We start from the raw sequence: 25,367 nt of genomic DNA on the forward strand, positions 1-25,367 counted from the left end.
TGTTGCTGGGTATATATACGAACAAGCCGTATATAGTGAGCGCTATAAAGACCTAACTATAAACCATCCGATACCTTCCTGAGGCCTCAAATATATAATGAGTACCAATGACAGTAAGGCAGCGTGCAGTGACATCATATCTGGGTCTGTCCAATGACATTAAATCAGTGTGCAGTGACATCATCACTGGGTCTTAGGAGGGGAAAGCTGGTGTCTGAACGCTGGACTGAGAATGGAGCCATATGAGCTTGGTGTCCTTCAATGGCCGCCATTTGTTTGCGCAAACAAATGTAAGTATACACTGAAAGCACCACAGCAGTTGTGTGCGGATGGATTGTCACTGTGACGAAGGCAAAAATAATCAGTAGTTTTGACTTTGCTTCCAGTAGCGCAGGTCATATCCCTTTTCTGCCCGGTGCTCCCCTGTAAATCTCACTTACGGCCTCCTAAAACCCGCCACACGGATGGGAGTCAGTAACGTCACCGCTTTATATCATTGTACCGAGAATGGGAGATGCTGTTTTTTTGGGCTGCATGTAGGGCACGGGTTATTCTCCAAACCTGTATTAAAGTGGCATGGCACTTTTTTTCAGCAGCCCGCCTTAAAGGGGAACTCTACCTGCAGGGAATTCTACAGCCTAGGCAGACACGCACACAAAATATGGATGAATCTAATATTACGGAATCTATCTCGATGTTTTTAATGCCTTGGAAGCTGATGTTAGGATTCCCCTTTAAATGGTACTATCCATCGAGGAGACAATCAGTAAGCTGGAAGATTCTTCAGATTCCATGCAAATCTGCAAAACTGCTGACTATTTTTGAAACTCTCACCTCTCCTGTCTGGCGTTGTTTTCCTGACACCATGTCAGGTGTAATTGTGGGGCAGAACGCTGTTCTTCTGAGATATATACAGTGCTTGTTGCTCTGTGTTCTGCTTGAGTTGCTGTCTTTGGTCTCTCACTTTACAGTCCCTTGTGTCTTAGCTCACACGTCTAGAAACTTTTAGGACACCTTTTCTTTGATCTCATATTTCTACATATTTTATAGCTCTTTATATATCATGACTATTATTCTTTGTACCCCCCCCCCCCCCGACAAGGGGTTGCTTTGTAGACAGGCATATATAAGGGCTATTCCAGGCTAAATAAGCTTATACACTGAGGGATAGACCTCAAGGCTATGCCATCTTATATACCGAGGTTAAGACATTGCAAAGATACAAATAATAACTTACTGAAAACCAAGCTAGGATATGGCGGCGTTGTTGTTGTAGTAGTGCTATGGTATGAAATGGTATAGCAAGTTATAGATCTAATTGGAATGCATAATAAGAATTAAAGGGGGCCTCTCACCACTTCCACCAACGTCCACTCTTTGCATCCTTGAATAGGCGCTGCTCCGCTGGTTTCAGTGCAGTTGGAATTGTTTCTCTAGCTACCAATCATTTGTCAATATTAGAACGCTTATTCTATCTAGTGTCCGGTGGGCGGTCCATGGTCATCTTCTCTAGCCCCGGGACGTCCACCTGACATTAGAGAGACCAGCATAACTGCACTGATACAACGATACCGGAATCCTATTAAAGGTTGGAATAGGTGAAGGTGGTGAACGGTCCTCTCTAAAGCTTAATAACTTAGGGTAAAAACTGTAAAAAGTAATTTTTTGTAGAATAATATTTTACCTATCAGATAAGACAAGCAGTGACTTTTGTCATACCCGTTTTCCGTTCTATATAGATGGCTATAGTCACTGAGTAGTTGGCTAATAGTTTAGATAAGACTTGTTAAAAGCAATAACATCCGCCTCATAATTTGTGTATGGTCAAATGGCAAAAAAAAATTATTCTAGATATTGCTAGAAGTCTTCATTGAGCGGTGATTGCTTATAGCTTAGGTCTATCTTCTTTGATGTGTATCTTTAGCAGTAATAGCATTAGTTTGCCATTGCTATATAGACCGACGCTACTCCGCACAAACGTATTAAAGCAACTGTCCAATGAGGAGTTATAAAATATATTTCAGTAACCATCAACCACAGAAGAGGATTAGCTGTGAATTATTTTTCTCTTGCTCCTTGACCGCTTCTTATCTCAGCTCCATTTGTGTAGAGCTGTGACCTGTAACTAGAGGTTAGCTACAGTGCCTACAGGGAGTCTGAAGGGAAACTAAAGCCTCGCGTAGCTGCAAAAACTACTGACCGCAGCAGAAACGCATGTAGGAAAAAAAAATGGTTTCCAGGCGGAGAGGCTGTATACGGACACTGGCAGTCATCTTTAAAAATCCATTCAAATGACCCCTGTCCAGTTTCCCCAGGGGTTTACGATGGTAGTGTTATCCCAGCCTAAGTACGCAGAATTTCCCCCTGTTGACTTCTATTATATTTATATGGATACCATCAGCATTTCTGTAGGTATAATTGACATCCTGTGACTTGCAAAAACTTTTATGGAAATTGCAGCAATTCCACAGCAGATTTGTTACTGCAATTTACAGATACCGTAATATTCACAACGTATTCACGACACGGGGCCCCGGCCTGAGACACATCTCCTGTCTTTTTATTGGTTCATGATTCTTCTCTGTCCCTCCTCCCTGCAGGTTTGCCTCCTCTGATTGGCTGATGTGTATAACATACTCAGCTAATCTCAATTATGATTAAAAGATGTTGTCCAGATTCAGCATATCACATGACCATGGACCATATCCATTCCATGACCCGGGTCTGTTTTTTAAATAATGAATCACAGCAAGCAGAGATCTAGAAAACCGTGAGGAATTGACATAGAAAGTATATTGGAAAATAGACCATAAGAGTTGCTGTCAGACGAGCGCTCTGACAGATTTGGTTGTAAATGGCATCCTGCAGCTTGCTATGTTTTGTAATTCATGCAAGCTTGAGAAACCAAATGGTGCAAAATTGTAAAAGGTGATATCCTGTTTCTAAGATTGATTTAGTACTAAGACCCGATTCCCATCTGCGTTGGGGTTATTCCGTTATTCTCTCCACATGAAAAATGCGGAGAGAAAAGCGCTGCAAGCAGCACTTTTCTCTACACATTTTTCGTCCGGAACCACACGGACCTCATTATAGTCTATGGGGCCCGTTGGTTTCCTAGGGTATGTGGATTAGCTTTCCTTTCAGGGGATCCCCATGCGCAGATATGAACCAGGCCTTAGATCTGAACTGACGCTAGGGTCACACCTGCGTTCGGGTCTCCGTTCTGTGGTTTCCGTCTTCTGCATGCAAGAAGACGGAAACCACAGAACGGGTCCGGCCATGAGCGGTGGTGAGCGTTTTATGCTCTGCGCCGGAAAACCGTTTTTTTTAAACTGGACACAGAGTACTGCATGTCCGACTCTGTGCCCAGATTTTAAAAAACGGTTTCGCGGCGCAGAGCCTAAAATGCTCACCGCCGCTCATGGCTGGACAGCTTTCAAACCCATTCAAATGAATGGGCGAGACAGACTCCTGCAGGTTTCCGTCTCCTGCTCAGTTTTGTGCAGGAAACCTGCAGAACGGAGACCGGGTGCAGATGTGAACGAGCCCTGATCTGTGATATAAGATGATTCCTAAGATAGAAACTTTTTCAAAAAGGGATGTAATTTAAAAAAATTATTAAAATAATAGTTAACATTAAACAACATTAAGAATAATTAACATCAGCTTTCCAGCCACCAAAAAGGATTATTATTATTGATCCTTTAGGCTAAGGCCTAAGGATCACAGGATGATACGTAGCGCTAAACGCTGTGGGAAGAACCGCAACGGGAACGCATCGCGGTTCTTCCCGAAGCGCTTTGAACAGAGAGTTGACAGAGTTTTCCTCCGCAGATTTTCTGTTACCATTATATCTACGGGAAAGCCGCTGGCGTTTCCGTAGATATAATTGACATGCTGCGATTTCCAAAACCGTGCCGGTTTTGGAAATCGCAGCGTATCCGCGTTGCGGTTTTAAACACAAGTTGGGCATGGGATTCGCATGAATCCAATCCAGTTTGCAGATACTGTAAAACACCACGGTTTTTCCTGCGGCATTTCTGGCCTGTGGGGCCCCGACCTTAAGTAGATCTTATATACCTTATTATTGAGGTATATATTACCGTATATTGTTTAAAGTACTCAAAAATCTATTGTATATCGTAACAAAAATAAATAAATGTTGAGACTTGAGCGTACTGGCTTCTTATATTTCTATGTGCATAACTTTATGATATCCAGTGAATAGAAGACACGATGGATGGCTTGTTGAGGAAAGCAATGAGGATCTGGTAGATTTTTACAAAACTTTTTAACTTTTTTTTAAAAAAAAAGTTGAATCAACAATTACTGGTGTTGGAAGAATTTTCTATACAGAAAACGTTGTATTGGGATTGTCCATTATATGAGTGTAGACATTTTACCAAATTGTGTGTATAGATACATAACATTGTACTCCTGGGGACAACCACAATTGCACATATTATGACATCAAGGTTGTATTATATTGGGTCCAGTTCTGGCTTCTCTGTCCTAGTGCAGTATTCGTGTTTGGTTGTCTTGTTTCGTACTGTGTTTTCTGAGTGGCTGTCCCATCAAACATGTCAACCTGTAACTGCACGTGTTTAATATTTGCTAATCACTTTGAGGTACTGTTTAGCTTGAACCCTTCATAAAGAAGATGGCCCTGGGGACCAAGAAGACCTCATTTTATAAACCGATACTCCATGCCATTTTCCCAGCTCTCTTTGGAAGATTAAACCAGAGGTTTGCAAAGAATGATGTCTGTCCAGTGACTGATCCAAAGTGCACCCTATGTAGTATGTCACAAAACCGACTTGAAAAGCATTAGTTTTTTTAGTTCATAATTTAACCAAAAATTCTAAAATATATATAATTTTTTTTAATATAAGAGCATTCTAGCAGTTGGTTGAGTCCTAATTAGAGATGAGCGAACAGTAAAATGTTTGAGGTTCGATATTCGTTTCGAGTAGCCCCTCAATATTCGACTACTCGAATCGAATATCGAACGCTATTATAGTCTATGCGAGGAAAATGCTCATTTCAGGGGTAGGCAACGTTCGATCAAATTATACTTATCAAGTCCACGAGTGAGGGTCGGGCTGGATCCTCCGAGCAGTCTTCTCTGTGCCGCATCCCCGCGGCATCTTCCGGCTCTGAATTCACTTTGCCAGGCATCGGGCCTGGGCAGAGCCGACTGCGCATGCCCGCACTACAAGCGGACATGCGCAGTCGGCTCTGCCCAGGCCCGATGCCTGGCAGAGTGAATTCAGAGCCGGAAGACGCCGCGGGGAAGCTGCACGGAGAAGACTTCTAAAGGTAGGAGAAGAACCAGCGTTGATTGGCCGACTGTGTAGCATTCGGCCAATCAATGCTGGTTCTGCATCGAACTTTTCCATTCGAATAGTGAGTGGTACTCAATCGAGTACAAGTATTTCGAATACCGTAGTATTCGATCGAATACCTACTCGATCGAATACTACTTGCTCATCTCTAGTCCTAATGTCTTTGAAGGAGCATTCCAATTATTTCAAGATACCTCCTATTCCCAACTTCCTGTGCGACCCCCAACGGAGGTCTCGCTTCCCCTTCTATATGGAGTAGCAGGTTGATGTTGTATACTGATACTCTGTTCATTCTCTATATGACTATGGCTATCTTCATCAGTCCCTTAGAAGTAAAAGTAGTGGCCGTGGCCGCTCATGTATGAACATCCACATTATTTGGGGGTAAGGGGGTGCCACCAGTTGGTAAGTTATGTCGTTTCCTTTGAATAGGGGGGACATATAAGAACAGTAAAACCCCTTTAAAGAAAAAAAAATTAAAACTGAAACAAAAAATTTCTCTACATCGATACTAGACCATAGTACATACTATTGTATGGGAGATGATTATTATACCAGTCTGTTCTATTGTGAGCTGTACAAGGATATAAATAGAACATTGGCTGAACAAAGAGAAATTTGTTGGTGGTTTTAAGAGGATTTCGATTTTTTTAAATCAAAAAATTAAAGAAAAAACTTCTAGAGATTGTTCTGACCAAGGACAATCCACTCTAATATGATCAACAAGGAGACAATATCAATGCAAGAAAGTGAATTGCACATTGAAAAATTTTATATAATAGATTTTTTTTACATCGTAAAATTGGAACAATTGATATTTCTGTTTTTGTATATTTTTTTGGTCACGTTCTCGATCGGCCATAGACAGTCATTCTTCCAAGCCTCGAGTCTAAATCCAGGGAGAGCTGTTGTTGCATTTTTATTCTGACTATGATGATTGCCATTGGCTACTTGAGAAAATAGTTGTCAGAAAGTCAAAACTGTAAGTAAAAATCCAACAATGGTACTCTTTTATTAAATGCAATTTATTTAAAAAAAAAAAAATCAGTGCTAAATAAACTTACGTATTTGGATACACTGGTAAGAATAACGAATATATGTATTGAGATTTTAAAATTAATTTTTATTTTATTTTTTTTGGTTGAAAGCGCAACTTTAAATTTAACTTTTATCCTTATAAAATGAAAAATATACATAAAAAACCCAACATTTTCTGCAAGCTTCCAATGGCATTTGTCACAGCATAAATATTCATCTTCATATTTTTCTATCGGTCTTCCACATTACAGCATTTCTATAAAATGCCTGAAGTACCATGGCCCCCGCAGAACAAAGCAATGTCTTTATCAGCCGCAGGCCCAAGAAATTACAGCAGCATTGTAATGAGTTATGATGAACTTACATTAATAGGAGCCATTGAACTACTGGTAACTGTTGAGATCCGTCATGCGAAAAAAAGCACTTTTCATAAGGATGGAGATTAGTTCTTGTTATTGCAGTGAAATTCAGAATATTGGGAGAAGAGGCTGGAGAATTTAGGCCAGGATCTGAATGGAGTATAGTATTGTAATGTAAGGGATGTTATTAGTAGAAGAAGAGCGATTACAGAAGGTTACAGTGTATATAGGGTACGATAATATATGATAAGTTTTAGGCAGGTTTGGAAAAAAATTCTACAAAAGTAAGAATGGTTCCGTAGGTGAAGGTGGTAATGGTTTATTTTTGTCAGCTGACAAAATGAAGTGAACAAGAAAAGAGAAATTTAAAGATACATTGACACTGAGGAATAAGCTTCAAAATCCGGCTCCAAAAACAGCTCCCATTGACTTCAATGGGAGCCATTTGCTTCTTTTTTCCGCTAGCTAGTAGTGTAAAATAGAAGCGAGTGCTCTATCTTGCCGCGGATTCTGCGGCTGACTCAGGGCGAGTCATTCTTTGGGCCTAATCCGGAGCGGAATGCCACGACAGGATGGTGGTACGGTATCGACATCCCGTCGTGGCTAGCCGCACGGAAGTGTTCACCTGTAGACTCGTGAACATACCCTAAGGCTAACTTCACATCTGCGTAGGATCAGAGAGAAAAGTCCTGCAAGGAGGAGTCTATGGGGTCCATGAGTCCACTTTTTAAAAAAACAGGCTCTCCATCTTTTGGGTCCCCATGCAGTCCTGAACAATGGAGATCCGAACAGTAGAATGAATGTAGTGTAAATCATATCTATAGTTGGAGAAGTCCTGGAAGTGATATGGCTTTCAGAGATCCCTGATCTCAGCATCGTCCAGTCTGTCTGGGATGACATGAAGAGACAGAAGGATTGGAGCGAGCTTACATCTACAGAATATCAATATATAGAAAAAAAAAATGGTGAGGCTCACCTATGAGTTGACAGTCTCCAAATAGGCTTTGAATGTCCACAATCGTTCGGGGTGCACGGCAAAACACTCTATTCCAAGAGCGTGTAATATTGATCCAAGTGAAAAACAGATGTCCGGCAGCTCTCCGTTTAAAATATAACTTTTATTGTATCAACATCATAAAATGACCAAAAAATTGATGTAACGAAAAAAATAAGTAAAGAGAAAACCCCTAAAAAACGCAGACGCGTTTCGGAACGTCTAGTTCCTTCCTCAGAGCTCTGGTTGAGCAGAGCGATTATTCTCATGTGTCGAGAAGGTGGTAACCCTTTAATATTGGCCAAACTCGCTTTCTTAGTCAACTGTCTCAACTGCTTAACCCATCAGGGAAAAGAATGATCGGACATGTTGAATTTTGACGTTGAAAATTAGTCAAAGGTGTCTGATAGTGGTTTACTCGTCTTTCCCAATATCAAGAACACATGCTCACTCAGCTGAGCCCAAGGTACATATGTATACAGGGTCAAGAGGATTAGCTGTTGGACAACAAGTCTTGAAGGTGTATGGCCACCTCAAGGAGCAGATTTGTGTCTATGACATGTTATCAATTTTTATATGATTTAGTGTCCTATGAACCAAGACATTGTTCACATACATCACTAGGAGCGAAATCATAGCAGTTACTGATGAGGTTTAGTACAGTATTAACATAAAAGTTTGGTTCAGTTGAAGCGATTTCCATCTGCTAGAACGATCATCCTGGTGCCGTAGATGAAATAGGTTCATTGGAGAGGAGTAGTTTTGGTGCCATAGATGTAATGGAACAGATTTTATTTGTAAACATACGTTTTGGTGCTTCAGATATTACGATCTGGTAAAATATTTTCTTGTAAGCTGCCCATTGGTGGGATCCGGTTGAACTTTTTAATTTTATTTTAGGCAATAATGACAATCCATTGCATTTCCTGCATGTAATGTGGAACGACATGGCATCATTGTGTACATTGAACCTCACTGTGTGCATGTAACCAATAACTGCTTGGGTGTGCATGTTTAAGTGTAAAAATGTCTTAATAACTCATCATGGCTGCCACAATATGGGTTATAAAATCTGCCATCTTAACCCATTCACGGCCACATAACAGTGAATGGATTATATGATTCATCAGATGAAGCAGCAGTACTGAAAACAATGTAAAGCCCAGACATAATGAAGTCAACTCCAGAAAGTAATATAAGCCCAGAATTGCAAACGACTCAACTAATTTTGATTTTCTAGAATACAAAATGGAGGCGTAACTTCCAATGCCCTTACAGTTGGAATGATGTATTGGACTCAAAGAGTAGTTTTCTAGGACACTGTCAATAAAGCTTAGGTCTTATGTACCAAAATTACTATTATCAGAGAATTCATCTTTCATTTCCGTAACATTTTTGGACCATAGTGATACTTGAGGCCCATTTTTTGAAGTCTTCATGAACAATTTTCCATATAGTCACATGTATATTGAACACCTAGCAGGCAATATATCTGGCGGCCTAATGTCTACTAGTAGTTGAGTTTATCAGATGGACAAATTAAAGCCTTCTCTGTCTTAAGCCAGCTCTGGTTAGATGGAAAAAGGGGGCCGATTTACTAAACTAGATTTCCAAGGGTCTCCAGTGACCAAGAGAATATAACATGGTCTATTGTAATGGTCCATTCATTTCTGGGATCAATAGAGCATACATAGAGTACACATTATTGGACACGTTATCTGCTGGTGTTCTAAACCCTGTGGGTTCACTATAAGGGGCTTCTATGGTCCTTTTTATTATCTAGATCCATGTGATATCTTCATGTGACCATTGTCTGGTCATTAATGCCTTCTAGATTAGGGCTCTGTCAAAGTGGCCATAGCCATTTAGATAAATGTTAGCCAAACTTGCCAATTTTGACTGGACTATCTTTCACCTCTTGGCTTGACCATCTAATGTCTTGGTGGTATCTCGACAGCTGTTGTCAAGGAATGAAGGGTTAGGCTTGCTAGACTTCTTACGTAGAGGTTAGACATGTCTGCCAGTGCATGCACATTTGGCCTAGAGTTCAGGTTTGTAGGGGAGGTCTGGAAGGTGTAGCCATTGGATAAGTGATCGTTAAAATGTGTGGCCAGTTTTTGTCAGAGCTGAAGGTAAGATCAGACTGGGCTTTATGTTCAGGAGGACTTTGGTTCCCAATTGATATGAATGAGCTTTATACAATACAATACACTGCAGCTCTTTAGTGATAGTAGCTGTTCATAGTATGGTTTAACATCAAAATCCGCCATTGTCAGCTTTGCCATAGGTGGTCCAAACTGTGAAAAAAACTGGACAAGCACTCGGGGAAGCAATAGCATGTTTTCCACATAAGCCCCACATGTATCACACTCATTGTACTTTTTTCACGACATGGTGACCTCTTTTTTGGAAGATGTTTTTGGATATTTTTATGGGCATACCGTAATATGGTCACATGTTTAGTTTTCCAATTTCCGCATTCACAATTCAAAGTACTGCTGCTTTAAGTGTCAATATGATAAAATGGTGTTCTTCATTCATGTGAGATTTACTAATTGTTGTGTTGGGAAAATGTGTCATAACCTTCAAACAGTTGTCGGCATCCTAGGGCCTTCCAGTAGCTGCTTCCAACATATTCCAGCATGCCCCATTGTTCACTATGCTGGAATTGTGGTCCGCTGCCTGCCTGGATAGCCTCAGGTTGCAGAAGACTCACCCAAGCTATTCACGTAACTGCATGCACTGCACGGACAGCTGACTATAGCATAACTCAGCACATACAATAACCACAAAAAATGTTTTATTGCTTTCTGTGTTTGTTGTGTTTTTATATCTGTTCTCTCCAGGCTTCGTGGACTCGGCCCCAGAAACAAGAGGTATAAAACCAATTAGCTGTGAAATGCTGTACTCAGAGAACGAGATACCTAACCCGTAGTTGTGCTCCAGAACCACACTGCCTAACGTAACCAATGCCAATAGTCATTAAAGGATAGTTGTAGATGACCCGTAGAGACAATTTTTTTACATTAACACTCAAACAAGCTCGGTTGGTTTTAGTTTAAAGCAAAAAAGTGTTTACTGAAAATTTTGTAAAAACACACCAAATTAGTTTTATGTCAACTGTTCAAAAAGACGGTGGTCTGTAGAGGACCATCGAGCCCATCAAGTCACTACATACTAAGTGCTAAGATAACACAAGTTTCTAATGAATTGATAGGCTGAATGTTTTTAATATTTTACTTCATCTTTGACTTAAACCACACTTTGGCCAACTTCAGTAAAGTTGGTTAGTGGTTGTTTAGGGTCAAATGAATCAAACAGTGCCCCTTACCCTTGTGAATCGTGCCCTCCTTGCCAAGATATTGCTGTTTTTGTCAATACATAAAAGAGATATTTGGAGCAATGATGGGGGTTTCGTCTTTCCTCTTTGGATCAATGGCAATTCCTTCATTGCGCCAAAAAGCCCATTTGGGATATGCCGGGTCCCCTTTACAAACATTTGGCTGAGATCTTTCTGTTTTGGATAATGTAGGCGTTGAACTGGATCTATCGTTCTTGAGAATGGGATGGTTTTTGTTATGATTCTGTGGATATTTCATCTCATCTTGCCCACGTTTTCATATTCTAGACAGATTGATCTGCTGTATTTTAAAGTGGTGGTTTGGGACTGATCCCAGAGAACCAAATTGTTTCCAATTTAGACATTTATGGTATTTCCATGATAGAAGCAGTTCCCATCTCTGAAACTCATCTTGGTCTCATGACAGGAGTTGTAATCTTGCCTAAGGAGGCTGCTGCCATCATATTCTGGAAAAGGACAAATTTTTCTATGATCACGTTTTTTGGTGGCTCTCCAGTGGCTGTCGGCTTTCTGGCAGTATATGACACTGTATGTGCCCAAAAGTGGTGAAAGGTCCTCTTTAAGGAGGTGCTGGAGGAAATAGTTTTTCCACTCTTGATGTACAGTATGGCATTTCTTGTGGTTTACCCTATTACTATAATGCAATGTAAAATTTCACAAATGTGGAAAGTGCTGCAGTACATAGTTAGGGGATGGGTCACCGAAATCAACTACAGCAACGACAACTATATGCTGCATATATATATATATATATATATATATATATATATATATATATATATACAGAAATAGATAGCGGCGCTAGTATACTCATGAGGGGTTCGCTCATATGAAGCTTATATAGGGCTGCATAGTCAGAAGAAAGATCTAAAGGGAACCTAGATCCTTCTAATGATTTATTATTATTATTATTATTATTATTATTACTAACATTATAGTTAGTAATTTTTAAGTAAAGTTAGTAAAGAACTTGACTTGGTCTGCGAGAATAAAGCACTTAGCATATCCAATTTCTTCTCTAGTGTACTCCCGGTCAGTACAGCATTTACAGGGAGTTAAAGGGATTCTACCACTAAAGCATTGTTTTGTGTGCTTTTGACGTCGGAATAGCCTTTAGAAAGGCTATTCGTATCTTACCTTTAGACGTGGTCTCCGCCGCGCTGTTTCTTAGAAATACCGTTTTTTACCGGTATGCTAATGAGTTATCTGCAGCAAAGAGGGCGTCCTCACTGCTGCCCGAGAACCCGCTCCAGCGACGCCTTCTTCTTCAGCTGCATCCTCCCCTTCTCTGTCGTCTTCCTTCTTCGTCAGCTCTGATGCCTGTGCAGTCTTGCGGCCTAGAAAATATGGCCGCCGGCCGGCATGCACAGTTGGCTCTCAGGCGTCACAGACGACGAAGAAGGAAGATGACAGAAAAGGGGAAGATGCAGGTGAAGAAGAAGGCATCGCTGGAGTGGATTCTCGGGCAGCAGTGGGGACGCCCCCATCGCCGTTTGAGCGCTGGGGCCCTCCCTCATTGCTGCGGAGAACTCATTAGCATACTAGTAAAAACTGGTATTTCTAAGGAACGGCGCGGCGTAGACCACATCTAAAGGTAAGAGATGAATAGACTTTCTATAGGCTATTCCGACATCTAAAGCACACAAAACGGTGTTTTAGTGGTAGAATCCCTTTAAAGCAAAATCTGGCTTCACAGCCATGTGTCGTTATCTATATCTTTCAGTTAAAATTCATCTTTATATATTTGGATAACTGAATTATTTCTTGGCTTAAAATTTAGAGATTGTCATTGTCAAGATGAGGCAATATTGAACCTTGATAGACATATAACTTTATTGGGTAGCTTGGACCTGAATACTGAAGACATGTAACAACTCCTACAAATTTAGGGATCTTGTCACCAGAACCCAGTACATGTCCACAAGGGGAAAAGACTATTTGATTCAAGTGACCCCTTTGTCTGTGGGATTGGGTTGATATGCTGAGTTTTGATGACCAACTCCCTGTAAAGAGACCCATTGACACCAACCCTTATGTTCAGAAGTAGGTATCATTGTCAAGGTGGTATTAGAAGTGCTTAGGATTTGATTAGCAATTTCATTGCAGACCTATACAATAAATTTACTTTAAAAGGCAACCTGCTAAACCACCAAACCAGTCTAAATATCCATGTTCTATATGTAAGAGAACAATATTAAGGCATATAAATCTAATGTGCACCGATAAATCTAATGTGAAGTTCCAAAGTAATAGCATATTTCTAAAATATGTCATCATTTTATGATCAGTCATGTTCCGACACCCTCCCTCCCCAATCTTGATTTACTACTATTCACCTTCACAACAGGACTCCTGCCATCAATGGTTGCTGGTTTGGGGTATTCCAAAGGTTTGACCCTCAACTACCACTCCTATATGCAATTAGATTATAAAGTCTGGAGTAACCCTTTATTGTAAATCCTGTCTATTATACTAAATATTATCAATATTAATTGTAGAGCATTTAGTCCTCCCCTGCATTGTGTAACCCTCCTGGGAATGTAGGAACAAACCAGTAAATGGGTTCTATTCAGGGCAGTGGAGTGAGAGTCGTAGAGTCAGGGCTCATTTTGGGTGAAATTGGAGTCAAATAAAGATACCGACTCCAACTTCAAAATAAAGTGATTTATTATATTATAGAATCATTGGGACTGTACAATTCAATAGATACATAGTTTGTTACTGTCACAAGTTTTTTAATGACCGAGGAGCTTTACTGCCTCCGACAGACCAGGATTGTCAGCCATTTATGAAGGAGTCGGTGTCAAAGCAGGTTGTAGTCAGGCTGTGAAAAAATAGAAGAAGCAGAATTGGTGGTTTAGCCTACTGACTCCACTGCCTTGGTATCATAGATCCCAACTGTCCCGGATTCGGTGGGACAGTCCTGATTTTACACTGCTGTCGTGTCGTCCCAGACGGCTTATAGTTTATCCCGTTATGTCCCTGAAGTGTTATCCACATGAACAAACTTTGTCTGAGCCACCGGCTCTTATTCCTGGATAAATGCTATACTCTTGTAAGGTCCCACATTTTGTCCTTCTTTATGTACTTTAAAAGTTGGGGCGTATATTGGTATTACTATTATCCTTGTAAAGCGTGGAGTGTCCTTATGTACTATAAGGCTAGATTCCCACGAACATTGTTCAAATGCCATGTTCTATGTTTTGGGTTTTTTTTTCCATATAGGGCTCACTAGCTACATTTTTCCCTATAAGCATGTATTTCGAGTACGGGAGGAAACCCACGCAAACATGGGGAGAACATACAAACACTTTGCAGATGTTGTCCTTGTTAGGATTCAAACCCAGGACTCCAGTGCTACAAGGCTGCAGCACTAACCACAGAGCCACTGTGTTGCCCCCGGACATGTTCTATGTTTGACATTCCATTAAATTAGTCATGTGACTATGCAGTGAATTAATCCAGCCCGGCCATCAACCAACCGATTTTTATTGCCGTTGTATGAATGTGGACTAAGATGAAGGAGAACTAGTTGTTAATTAGTTCATATATTTCCAGGAGGAATAACAGAGGAAAGATGCAATGCAGATTTTTAAGATTGTACAAAATATAAATATTTACAAAACAGGAGAAGTAACCCATCTTGGCATGTCTTGAAGAGCTGATATGTCCTAATGATGTGGTATTGTTGTACCATCATATGTAACATATTCGGCAGATAGAGGATATGGGGTTAACAGAATAAAGACAGCACAACATTACACCAGAGGATAAAACCCCAAAGAGGCCCGGCGTTGGCCGTCACACCCCGTAGATGATAACAAGCTTTTAATAAATATTGAGCCTTTTAAAAATAGATTGACTCCATAAAAGTGTGGCCCAGTTATCCCGCAGCACACACATAAAAACCTCCCTCCATGTTGTAGGGTTTATGATTTTTTAAATAGGTTTGTTCAGCTTACATAATTCATCGCACTCACCAGGACATTTACGAGACTTCTTGAATTATTGAAATGTCCATTATTCCCAGTGTTATTTTTTTTTTTTTACCTTTCTGAGTCAAACAACCATACGCGGTACATATAGTAAATGTTATTGTGCACACAAGTATTGGGGCTATTAAACCCAACTTGTTTTTGTTAATCGATTTATTTTTTTAAATAAATGGGGGTTTTTTGAAGATGCAAAAAGACAGCGATTTATTAAAAAACAAACAAAAAAATGATCTTGCAAAAAAATCCAAAAAATAATACTTTTGGAGTCTATAGACCATAAATTACAACGCCTTACTACAGTAAAGAAATCCTGTGAATTTTATGGTACTCTTGCTCTTGTATATATGTGTAGAGGTTTTTTTTTTTTTTTTTTCATAGGCATTGGATGCCATGTGGATACTCTTCATCCACTTAAAAGTACCATAAATACTCGAGTATAAGCCAAATTTTTCAGCACAGTTTTTGTGCTGAAAAAGCCACCCTCAGCTTATACTCGAGTTAAGCAAAAAAAAAAAAATATATATATATATATTTATTTATTTATTTTTGGAGGGAGGGTCTATGACCAGCCGCAATAGTAATGTATAGAATCTCCCATAAAATAGTGGAAAAAAAAAAAGAAGCTTTAAAAAAAATATAATAAAAAAAATAAAGTAAATAAAAGTTGTAAATCCCTCCTTTCCCTAGAATACATATAAAAGTAGAAAATTACTATGAAACACAAACACATTAAGTATCCTGTGTCTGACAGTCCCCAGTCTGCAGTGCTCCTGTTCCATCGGGAAGGGGTTAATTGGAGCACTGCAGATACCCTATATTCAGCCAGGCTGAATGAAAGGAAAAAAAAAAACAGTCCTCAAGCTCAGGGAAGGGGCAGACAGACAACCAAAACACCCCCTCCCCTTCCCCAGCAACTACTGCACCCAAAAACTCCGACCATTTTAATTTTTGAAATTTTCCAGTAGCTGCTGCATTTCCCCCTCGGCTTATACTCGAGTCAATAAGTTTTCCCAGTTTTTTTTTTTGTAAAATTAGGAGCCTCGGCTTATATTCGGGTCGGCTTATACTCGAGTATATACGGTAATTTGGAGACAGTTGCTGAGCCAGAAACGGTAATGGTGTGTCTCCGAGAATTTGTGATTCACGCTCTCATGTGCATAAACATCCCTATAATTGACCCAAAATGCAGTTGTAGCTGTTGTAATGTTGAGGGCCCAAAATGGGCAAAATAACTTTACAATGATGATCATATTAATCATATTTGTGGCAATATCCTTTTATTGCAAAATCCTTTTATTAGAGTTGAAAAAGAAATTTTAAAAAAAGTTTTACTGAAAATAAGTAAAAAAAATTGATTGGAGACAAAAAATTGTGTAAAATCCTCCATATTGGCCGCTCTATAAGTATTGCTTTTCCGCGCTTGCAAGAATAAATAGCTTACAGCATAAAGTAAATTGGAACTCATATAAGTTAATTGTTATTACTAAATGAAGAAAAAAGATGATTTGTAGGAAAAAGAATAGTAAAAATTTTTGTCATTTGGCTGCCTCGGAGCCTTCGAAGAGGAAAAATCCATCTCTAGTTGGTTCTTCTCATGTCCTACTTGGTGGCAGAAACAAACAGAACTGTCTCTTTCAGAGCCTATGTATGACTGTTAGTCTTGCACATGCTTTAACACACCGCGTTTCATGACTTAAAGGGATCCTATCATTAAAACTCAGTTTTTTGTGACTAACACGTAGGAATAGCCTTAAGCCTTAAGATGTCTTCTCCGCAGCGCCGTTCGGTAGAAATCCCGGTTTTCGTCGGTATACAAATGAGTTCTCTCGCAGCACTGGGGGCGGGCCCCAGCGCTCAAACAGCACTGGGGGCGTCCCCAATGCTGTCAAAGAACCCTCCAGCACTGCCTCCATCTTCTTCAGGAACGGCCTCTTCACGCATCTTCTTCCGGTGCTGGGGGTCAAACTTCTAGGCTTGCGCATGCCCACAGGCCACAAGAAAATGGCCGCTTACTTACTGTGTAAGTGGCCATTTTTCTGATAGGATCCCTTTAAGGAACTGTTACCAATAATAGTATAATATGAGGGAGTTGTTGTACTATGTTTTTTTCGGGGGTTTTCTCTGGTCCGGTTCATATCTGCTCATGGGTTTCCATTCGGGGTCAGCTTGGGGATCCCCCAAACAGAAACCTAATCTGTATAAAAACCCAGGACCCCATAAAGGGGATCTGTGTGGTTTCTGCACGAAAAATGCTGCTTAACCCGAACGCAGATGTTAACCGGCCTCTGTGTTGTTGAATACCTTTCCATCAACATATAACCGTTAATTTGTTGTTTTTCAAGTGAACCTGTAATCTTGAAAATTTCCAATTTATGGCCATGTTATAGAGCAAAAGGAGCTGATCAGAATCTAAAATATTCTCCATGACTTGTAACTTATTGATGTCAATCTCTGCTCTTTTTATGCTTAGGAGTCCAGTGGGAAGGTCATGTCACTGCCACTACTCAGTTACTGATTAGGACCGCCCCCTGGACTCCTAAGTAAGGAATTGTACAGGGATCCCCATTATATCAATCGGCTGAGCAGCTTCTCCTCTATAACTTGCTTCTGGCAGATCAGACTCCATCTTCAATGTGACATGCTCCCCTTAAGAGCTTCTAGAACACCTGCATATACTTATGAATGCCATTAGTGTTATAATTGTAATGATTTTTAAGCACTTTAGCACTTGTTCTGTTAATTTCGGATGTCAAATATTTGTAGTCATTAACCAGGCTTGCACCAACCCAGCTTGTTTCTCCTATTACTACAAACTAGAATCTAATCGCTACGAAGCCGACGCTTCTCTAACATCCTGTGTCTAGTACTAGTCGTAGACTCTATACCATGTGATCAATACAACTAGATTTTTATGGTCTGTAGATTTTTAGTGAAGATTTGGAAGCAGCTTGTGTCTCTTTTACATTGAAATATACATGTACGCATGGTTGAGCCTAGCATGCATGTGTATGGGAATGTTGGGGGAGATAGCTGTCCACCAAATGAGTGTTTTTCCAATAGCTGTGCCATTTACTATACAGGGAACCAGTGGCGTAACTAGGAATGGCAGGGCCCCGTGGCGAACTTTTGACATGGGGCCCCCCCGACACCGAAGATCTCGACCGAGTCCCTCCTACGCATTCCTGCGCGCTCTATTATGTCCCATAGTGGCCCCTGCACACAGTATTATATCCCTTAGTGGCCCCTGCACACAGTATTATGTCCCATAGTGGCCCCTGCACACAGTATTATACCCAATAGTGGCCCCTGCATACAGTATTATACCCAATAGTGGCACCTGCACACAGTATTATGTCCCATAGTGGCCCCTGCACACAGTATTATGTCCCCATAGTGGCCCCTGCACACAGTATTATCTCCCATAGTGGCCCCTGCATACAGTATTATACCCAATAGTGGCACCTGCACACAGTATTATGTCCCATAGTGGCCCCTGCACACAGTATTATACCCAATAGTGGCCCCTGCATACAGTATTATACCCAATAGTGGCCCCTGCATACAGTATTATACCCAATAGTGGCCCCTGCACACAGTATTATGTCCCATAGTGGCCCCTGCACACAGTATTATGTCCCATAGTGGCCCCTGCACACAGTATTATATCCCTTAGTGGCCCCTGCACACAGTATTATGTCCCTTAGTGGCCCCTACAGGACTAAATACTGTCACCGCTGACCGCTATACCAGGACAAATTGTGGATAAAAAAAAATCTGGTCCTGTGCATTACAATTTAGTAACTTCATGTGCCTCATATTAATAGCAGTTAACCCTATCATGTCCCTCACATTAAGCCTTGTGTACCTCACATAAGAATTACTGATATGTGAGAGACGTGGAGGTAATAATAAAGTATCTTCATTACTATTACCCCCATATGTCTCACATATCAGTAACTCTTATGGTGAGGCAAACAGGGGTTAATGTGAGGGAGATGATGGGGTTAACTGCTATTACTATGAGGCACATGGAGTTACTAAAACACAAGTAATCCCCCCAAATGCCTGATAGTAATAAGTAACCCCAGTACGTACCTGTGTAGCTTCAGTTTCATTTTCCTGGAGCAGCTTCTTCCTCTTCTCTTCTGTGCTGGACGGCAGGGATAAGCCCCGCCTCCTCCTCTCATTGGTGGGCAGAGGACAGCAGAGAAAGGGAGGGGGGAGAGAGGGGGAACGTCCTGCAGCGCTGACAGGAGCCAGACCTGCAGCTCCTGTCTCAGCCGTTGCTGCAGCTTCGGGGCCCCCTGTTGGTGGAAAGTATTCCACCAACAGGGGGCCCCGATCATTATACTCAGGGGTCCGAAAAGACCTCCGAGCATAATGATAGCAGCTGTCACCGGGCCCCTAATGTCCCGGGCCCTGTGGCAGCTGCTACCGCTGCGATGGTGGTAGTTACGCCACTGCAGGGAACCATCTGGGTAACACAAGCCCAAGATGTAAAAGGAATTGCTGAAAAATGAACAAAAAAATGTAAAATAAATTGTATTAATGTAAAAATACAACCCCCCCCCCCCCACACACACACACACACACACATAGCTGGCTACATTTCATACAATGACTATTTCTAACAATCCAGGAGAGGGTGTTGCAGGTAAGTACACTTACATACCCACTAAATGTCCCCTACAAGCTGCTATAGGACAATGGTCTCTCAGTACCTAAAAAGACACCAGATCCTGGGAGAACATGCATGTATGTGCAAGTTGTGGAATACAAAAAATCCTCCCCCAAATGAGAAGCAAAGTCTACTAAAGATCCTCTTAAAGGGGTTTTCTCATCTCACTATTTTAGCAGTTCACCTGTTGTATCCCATTCTCACTTCCTGACTTCCTGTATTCCCCCCCCCCCACCTCCGTCTTACTGAACAGGATGCTCTGATGTATCACAATACTAATGCAGATCAGATAATATGCAGATGCTTGTAGAGAATGTACTCAGTGTTATCTGTGTGTTTACATAGCGAGATAACAGACTCTGCTTTATCAGCAAACTGCAGTTAGCTGAACTGATTGTCCTTCCAACAGAGCAGTGAGTAAGTGATGTCACTCGTCCTATAGGTCCATGGATATGGTAACACTGTGCAAACAATGGGAGGAATAAGGTCACATAGCAGGCAAACAAAGCAGCATTTATAAAGTAATACATTTAGGAAAAGTCTTCAATTTACATAAGCTACCAGTATAGAAAGGATCCTTGAGATAGGACAACCCCTTTAACCACATGAGGACCGCCGTACGTAAATTTACGGCCTCATGTGCTGGTACCTAAAGACCGGACTATTGTCAAAATACGTCCGGCCTTTAGGTACCTTTCTGGCGGGGGGAGGGGTGCGGGGGGGACAGGGGTTAGGTGTTACTAACACCTAACCCCTTCCTCCATAACGTCCAGTCGGAACTCAGTCCGACTGGACGTGTTAACCCTTTCGATCGCGCCGTGAAACATCACGGCGCGATCGAAAGGGATCCGCCGATAATTTAAAGTGATCGGCACCCCCCGCGGCGAGATCGAGGGGTGCCGATGTCAGTAACAGGTAGTCTGGGGTCTGGCCAGTGACCCCAGACTACCGGAGCCCCCACATACCTGGTGATCCTGCCAGGCGGTGGAGGAAGTGAGCGATGCAGCTCACTTCCTCTGCAGCTTACAGGACACGAGCAGGTTCATGTCCTGCTCGTGTCCTGTCTGCTACTGTGTAGAATCAGTTGATGCTTTCATCAAAGCATCAACTGATTCAAGTGTCCTAAAGGGACACATGAAAAAGTAAAAAAAAAGTTAAAAAAAAAAAAATAAAGTGTATGAAAAAAGTAATAAAGTTCTAAAGTCCAAAAATCCCTTTTTTTCTATACAAAATGAATTATATAAAAAAAAAGCACTAAAAATTAAAAAAAGCAATGCATATTTGGTATCGCCGCGTCCGTAACAACCTGTACAATAAAACTGAAATAATATTTAATGTACACGGTGAACGTCGGAAAAAAAAAACGGAAAAAACTCGCCGGAAATAATGATTTTTTGCCATCTCATCCTACAAAATATGCTATAAAAAGTGATCAAAAAGTCATATTCACCCCACAACAGTGCCAATAAAAAGCGCACATTTTCCCGCAAAAAATAAGCCCTCAACCAACACTGTCAACCGAAAAATAAAAATGTTACGTCTCAGAAGATGGCGATGCAAAAAACATTGATTTATGTCCCCAAATGTGTTTTTGTTCTGTAGACTTAGTATCGCATAAAAAAATAACATAAATGAGGTATCGCCGTAACCGTACCGACCCGCAGAATAAAGGACACATGTTACTTATGCTGTACGCTGCATGGCGAAAAATTTAAAATGTAAAACTCAATGCAGGATTGATTTTTTTTTTTTTAATCCAGCAAGAAAGAGTTAATAAAATGTAATCAGTAAGTTGTAGGCACCCAAAGATGGTGTCATTACAAAATGCATCTCATCCTGCAAACAACAAGCCCTTATATGGCCACGTCACCAGAAAAATAAAGAAAATATAGCATCTAGCAATGTCAAGGCAAAACCCCCCAAAAATCGCCAAATTATTAGAACACAACTGGCTGCGGCAGATAGGGAATATATAAGCTGTGCGAGCGAATATCAGGGGACACCCCAGATTTACAGCTTATGAGCGAAAAAACACCAGAAGTGACCCCCAAAGTGACCCCCAGAGTGACTCCCCCAATCATAGGAGCTACTGGGACATAGTAGAGAATTTGGTGTCTGCAATGTTCTCCACACAGCTTATACATTCCCTCTTCGCCATCCGCTGTGCAGTCACGTCTGGGATACTAATACTCACTACACCCCCTGATAAATTCTTTGAGGGGTGCAGTTTTCAAAATGGGGTCACTCCTTTGGGGAATCCACTTTTCTGGTACCTTACAGGCTCTACAAACATGACATGGCGTCCAGATACCAAACATCAAAATCTGTACTCCAAAAGCCGCATCGCGCTCCTTCGCTTCTGCGCCCTGCTGTGCGCCCAAACTGCAGTTTATGACACATGTATGACACTGGTGTACCCAGGATAACGGACGTAATGTCATATGTGGGTATAAACTGATATTAGGGCACAGCTGGACGCAAAAGGGAAGAAGGGTTATTGGGTTTTTGGAGCACAGACGGTTTGGTTTTTGGATGCCATGACACTTTTGTAGATCTGAAACGCCAGTAAAGTGGAATCCCCTGATATGTGACCTTATTTTGGAAACTACACCCCTGAAGGATTTCTCCAGGGGTACAGAGAGCATTTTTAACCCCCAAGTGTTGCTATAACTTATTATCCATAAATGAATACGAAGCTGATTGTGAGAGGTGAAAATGACAATTTTTCCAGGAATCCGTCATTTCAGTGCGTAATATGTTGTGCCCGGCTTGTATCAGAGATGAACGCTCTAAAAGCTGTTGTGCCCGGGATACCCGCTTACCAGTTTTTGGAGTGTCTCTGCTGACATAAGTTGGGCACAACATATCGGGCACTAAAATGGCGAATCTCTGGAAATTTTTCATTTTTAACTTCTCATTATCAGCTGTGATTTCATTTCTGGAAACTAAATAAATGCAACACTCAAGGGTTAAAAACGCTCGTTACAACACTTCATAAATCCCATCAGTGGGCTAGTGTCCAAAATGGGGTGACATGTCTGCGGATTCCACTTTATTGGCAATTCAGGGGCTTTGCAAAAGTGGCATGGTGTCCTAAAACCAAACTGTGCTCCAAAAACCAAAATAGCGCTCCTTCCCTTCTGTGCCCGGCTGTGCCCAAACAGCCATTTATACCCACATATGGCATTAAGTCCGTTATCCGGGGTACACCAGTGTCATACATGTGGGCATACACCGCTATTTGGGTACCCAGCAGGGCGCAGATGTGAAGGAGCGATATGTGCTTTTGGAGTGCAGATTTAGATTCTTTGTTTTTGGACACCACGTCACATTTGCAGAGGCCCTAAAATTGTCCCTACAAAATGGGGTCACTTCTTGGTGAATTCCAGTTTACTGTCACCTGTGTAGTTTCTAAAATGGGGTCACAATGGGGGGTTTCCATTGTATTGATACTTTAGGGGCTCAGCTAATGCGACATGACACCTGAGAACTATTCCAGCCACATCTGCTTTCTAAAAGCCAAATAGCGCTCTTTCCATTCTGAGCCCCACCGTATACCCATACAGCAGATTATGGCCACATATGGGGTATTGCCGTGTTAAGAAGAAATTGTGTAACAAACTCTGGGGGGCTTTTAATTCTTCAGCTACTTGCAAAATTAAAAATATGGCGCTAAATGGACGATTAATTGGAAAAAAAAAGTAATTTTTCATTTTTACGTCCCATTGTTAATAAAATCTGTGAATCAGCTGTGAGGCCAAAATGCTCACCAAACCCCTAGATAAATTCTATGAGGGGTGTAGTTTCCAAAATGGGGTCACTTTTAGGGGGTTTCCACTTTATTGGTACACTAGGGGCTCTGCAAATTCGACATGGCACCTGAAAAATATTCCAGCAAAATCTGCCCTTCAAAAGCCAAATAGCGCTCTTTCCATTCTGAGCCCCACCATGTTCCCATACAGTAGATTATGACCACATATGGGGCATTTCTGTGTTCAGGAGAAATTGTGTAACGAACTTTAGGGAGCTTTTTTTCCTTTATCCTCTTGTGAAAATGAAAAATTTGGGGCTAAATTGACAGTTTGTTGGAAAAAAAGTAAATTTTCATTTTCATGTCCCAATGTTAATAAAATCTGTGAAACAGCTGTAGGGTCAAAATGCTCACTCTACCCTTTGATATGTTTTGTGGGGGGTGTAGTTTCCAAAATGGGGTCACTTTTAGGGGGTTTCCACTGTATTGGTTCTCTAGGGGCTCTGCAAATCAGACATGGCACCTAAAATTATTCCAGCAAAATCTGCCATCCAAAAGCCAAATAGCGCTCCTTCCATTCTGAGCCCCGCCATGTTCCCATACAGCAGAATATGGCCACATATGGGGTATTGCCGTGTTCAGGATAAATTGTTTAACAAACTTTGGGGGGCTTTTACTCCTTTAACCCCTTGTGAAAATGAAAACTTTGGGGATAAAGTGACATTTTAGTAATTTTTCTTTTACACATTCCAATGTTAGTAAAATCTGTGGAACAACTGTAGGGTCAAAATGCTGACTATACCCCTTGATGAATTCTGTGAGGGGTGTAGATTCTAAAATGGGGTCACTTTTGGGGGGTTTCCATTGTTTTGGTACGCTAAGGGCTCTGCAAATGTGACATGGTGCCTGAAAATTATTCCAGCAAAATATGCTGTTCAAACACCCAGTGTCACTCCTTCCCTTTCGTGCACTGCCGTGTGCCCAAAAATCAGTTTACACCCACATGTGGGGTATTTCTGTGCACGGGAGAAATTGTATAACAAAATGTGAGATGCATTTTCTCCTTTAACCCTTTGTGAATGTGTTAATTTTAGGTCTAAATGAATGTATTAGTGAAAAAAAATGAAATGTCTAAATTTGACCTCCATATTATTTTTATTCTTATGAAATGCTTAAAGGGTTAACAAACATCCCAAATGCTGTTTTGAATAATTTGAGGGGTGTAGTTTTGAAAATGGGGTGATTTATGGGGGTTTCTATTATATAGGCCTTTATAATTCCTTTCAGAACTGAAGTGTTCCCTAAAAAATTAGTTTGAGGAATTTTCTTGTAAATCTGGAAAATCGCTGTTACACTTGTAAGCCTTGTAACATCCAAAATGAATTAAAAGACGATCAAAAGATGATGCCGATATAAAGCAGAGATATGGGAGATAATATTTATTCATGTATTTGGATGGTATGACTATCTGCCTGAAAAGCAGAGAATTTCACATTTTGAAAATTGCAATTTTTTCCAAATTTCCATCAAATTTGCTAGTTTTTTTATAAATAAATACAAAAATATTGATTAGTGTTTACCACTAACATGAAGTATAATGTGTTACGAAAAAACAATTTCAAAATCACTTGTGTAAGTTAAAGCGTCTCAAAGTTATTGCCATTTAAAGTGACACATGTCAGTTTTGAAAAAAGAGGCCCGGTCCTTAATGTACTTCTGGGCCTGGTCCTTAACCGGTTAAGTATTGGCTAGATGTTGAAATGTTCTGTAACTCTCTGGAGAGTAGTCCATAATAAAATAATGACATGGTAATTACAAGGCAGCAATGATAACATTCACAGGTACA

General features: G+C 40.9%; 1 protein-coding gene across 9 annotated transcripts in view; it reads left to right on the forward strand.

The window, feature by feature from the left end:
• NCAM1 (neural cell adhesion molecule 1) overlaps window positions 1-25,367 on the forward strand; it is a 287,420-nt gene that overhangs the window by 198,994 nt on the left and 63,059 nt on the right. For 6 of the 9 annotated variants that reach the window (XM_075279655.1, XM_075279659.1, XM_075279660.1 and 3 more), the window contains exon 9: window positions 10,583-10,612. The exons of the other annotated variants lie outside the window; for them this stretch is intronic. In XM_075279655.1, the coding sequence (XP_075135756.1) occupies window positions 10,583-10,612 (30 nt within the window). The remainder of the gene's footprint in view (window positions 1-10,582; window positions 10,613-25,367) is intronic. 9 annotated transcript variants of the gene reach the window in all.

Source organism: Leptodactylus fuscus, chromosome 6, assembly GCF_031893055.1.
Source record: "Leptodactylus fuscus isolate aLepFus1 chromosome 6, aLepFus1.hap2, whole genome shotgun sequence".
NCBI classification, from domain to species: domain Eukaryota; kingdom Metazoa; phylum Chordata; class Amphibia; order Anura; family Leptodactylidae; genus Leptodactylus; species Leptodactylus fuscus.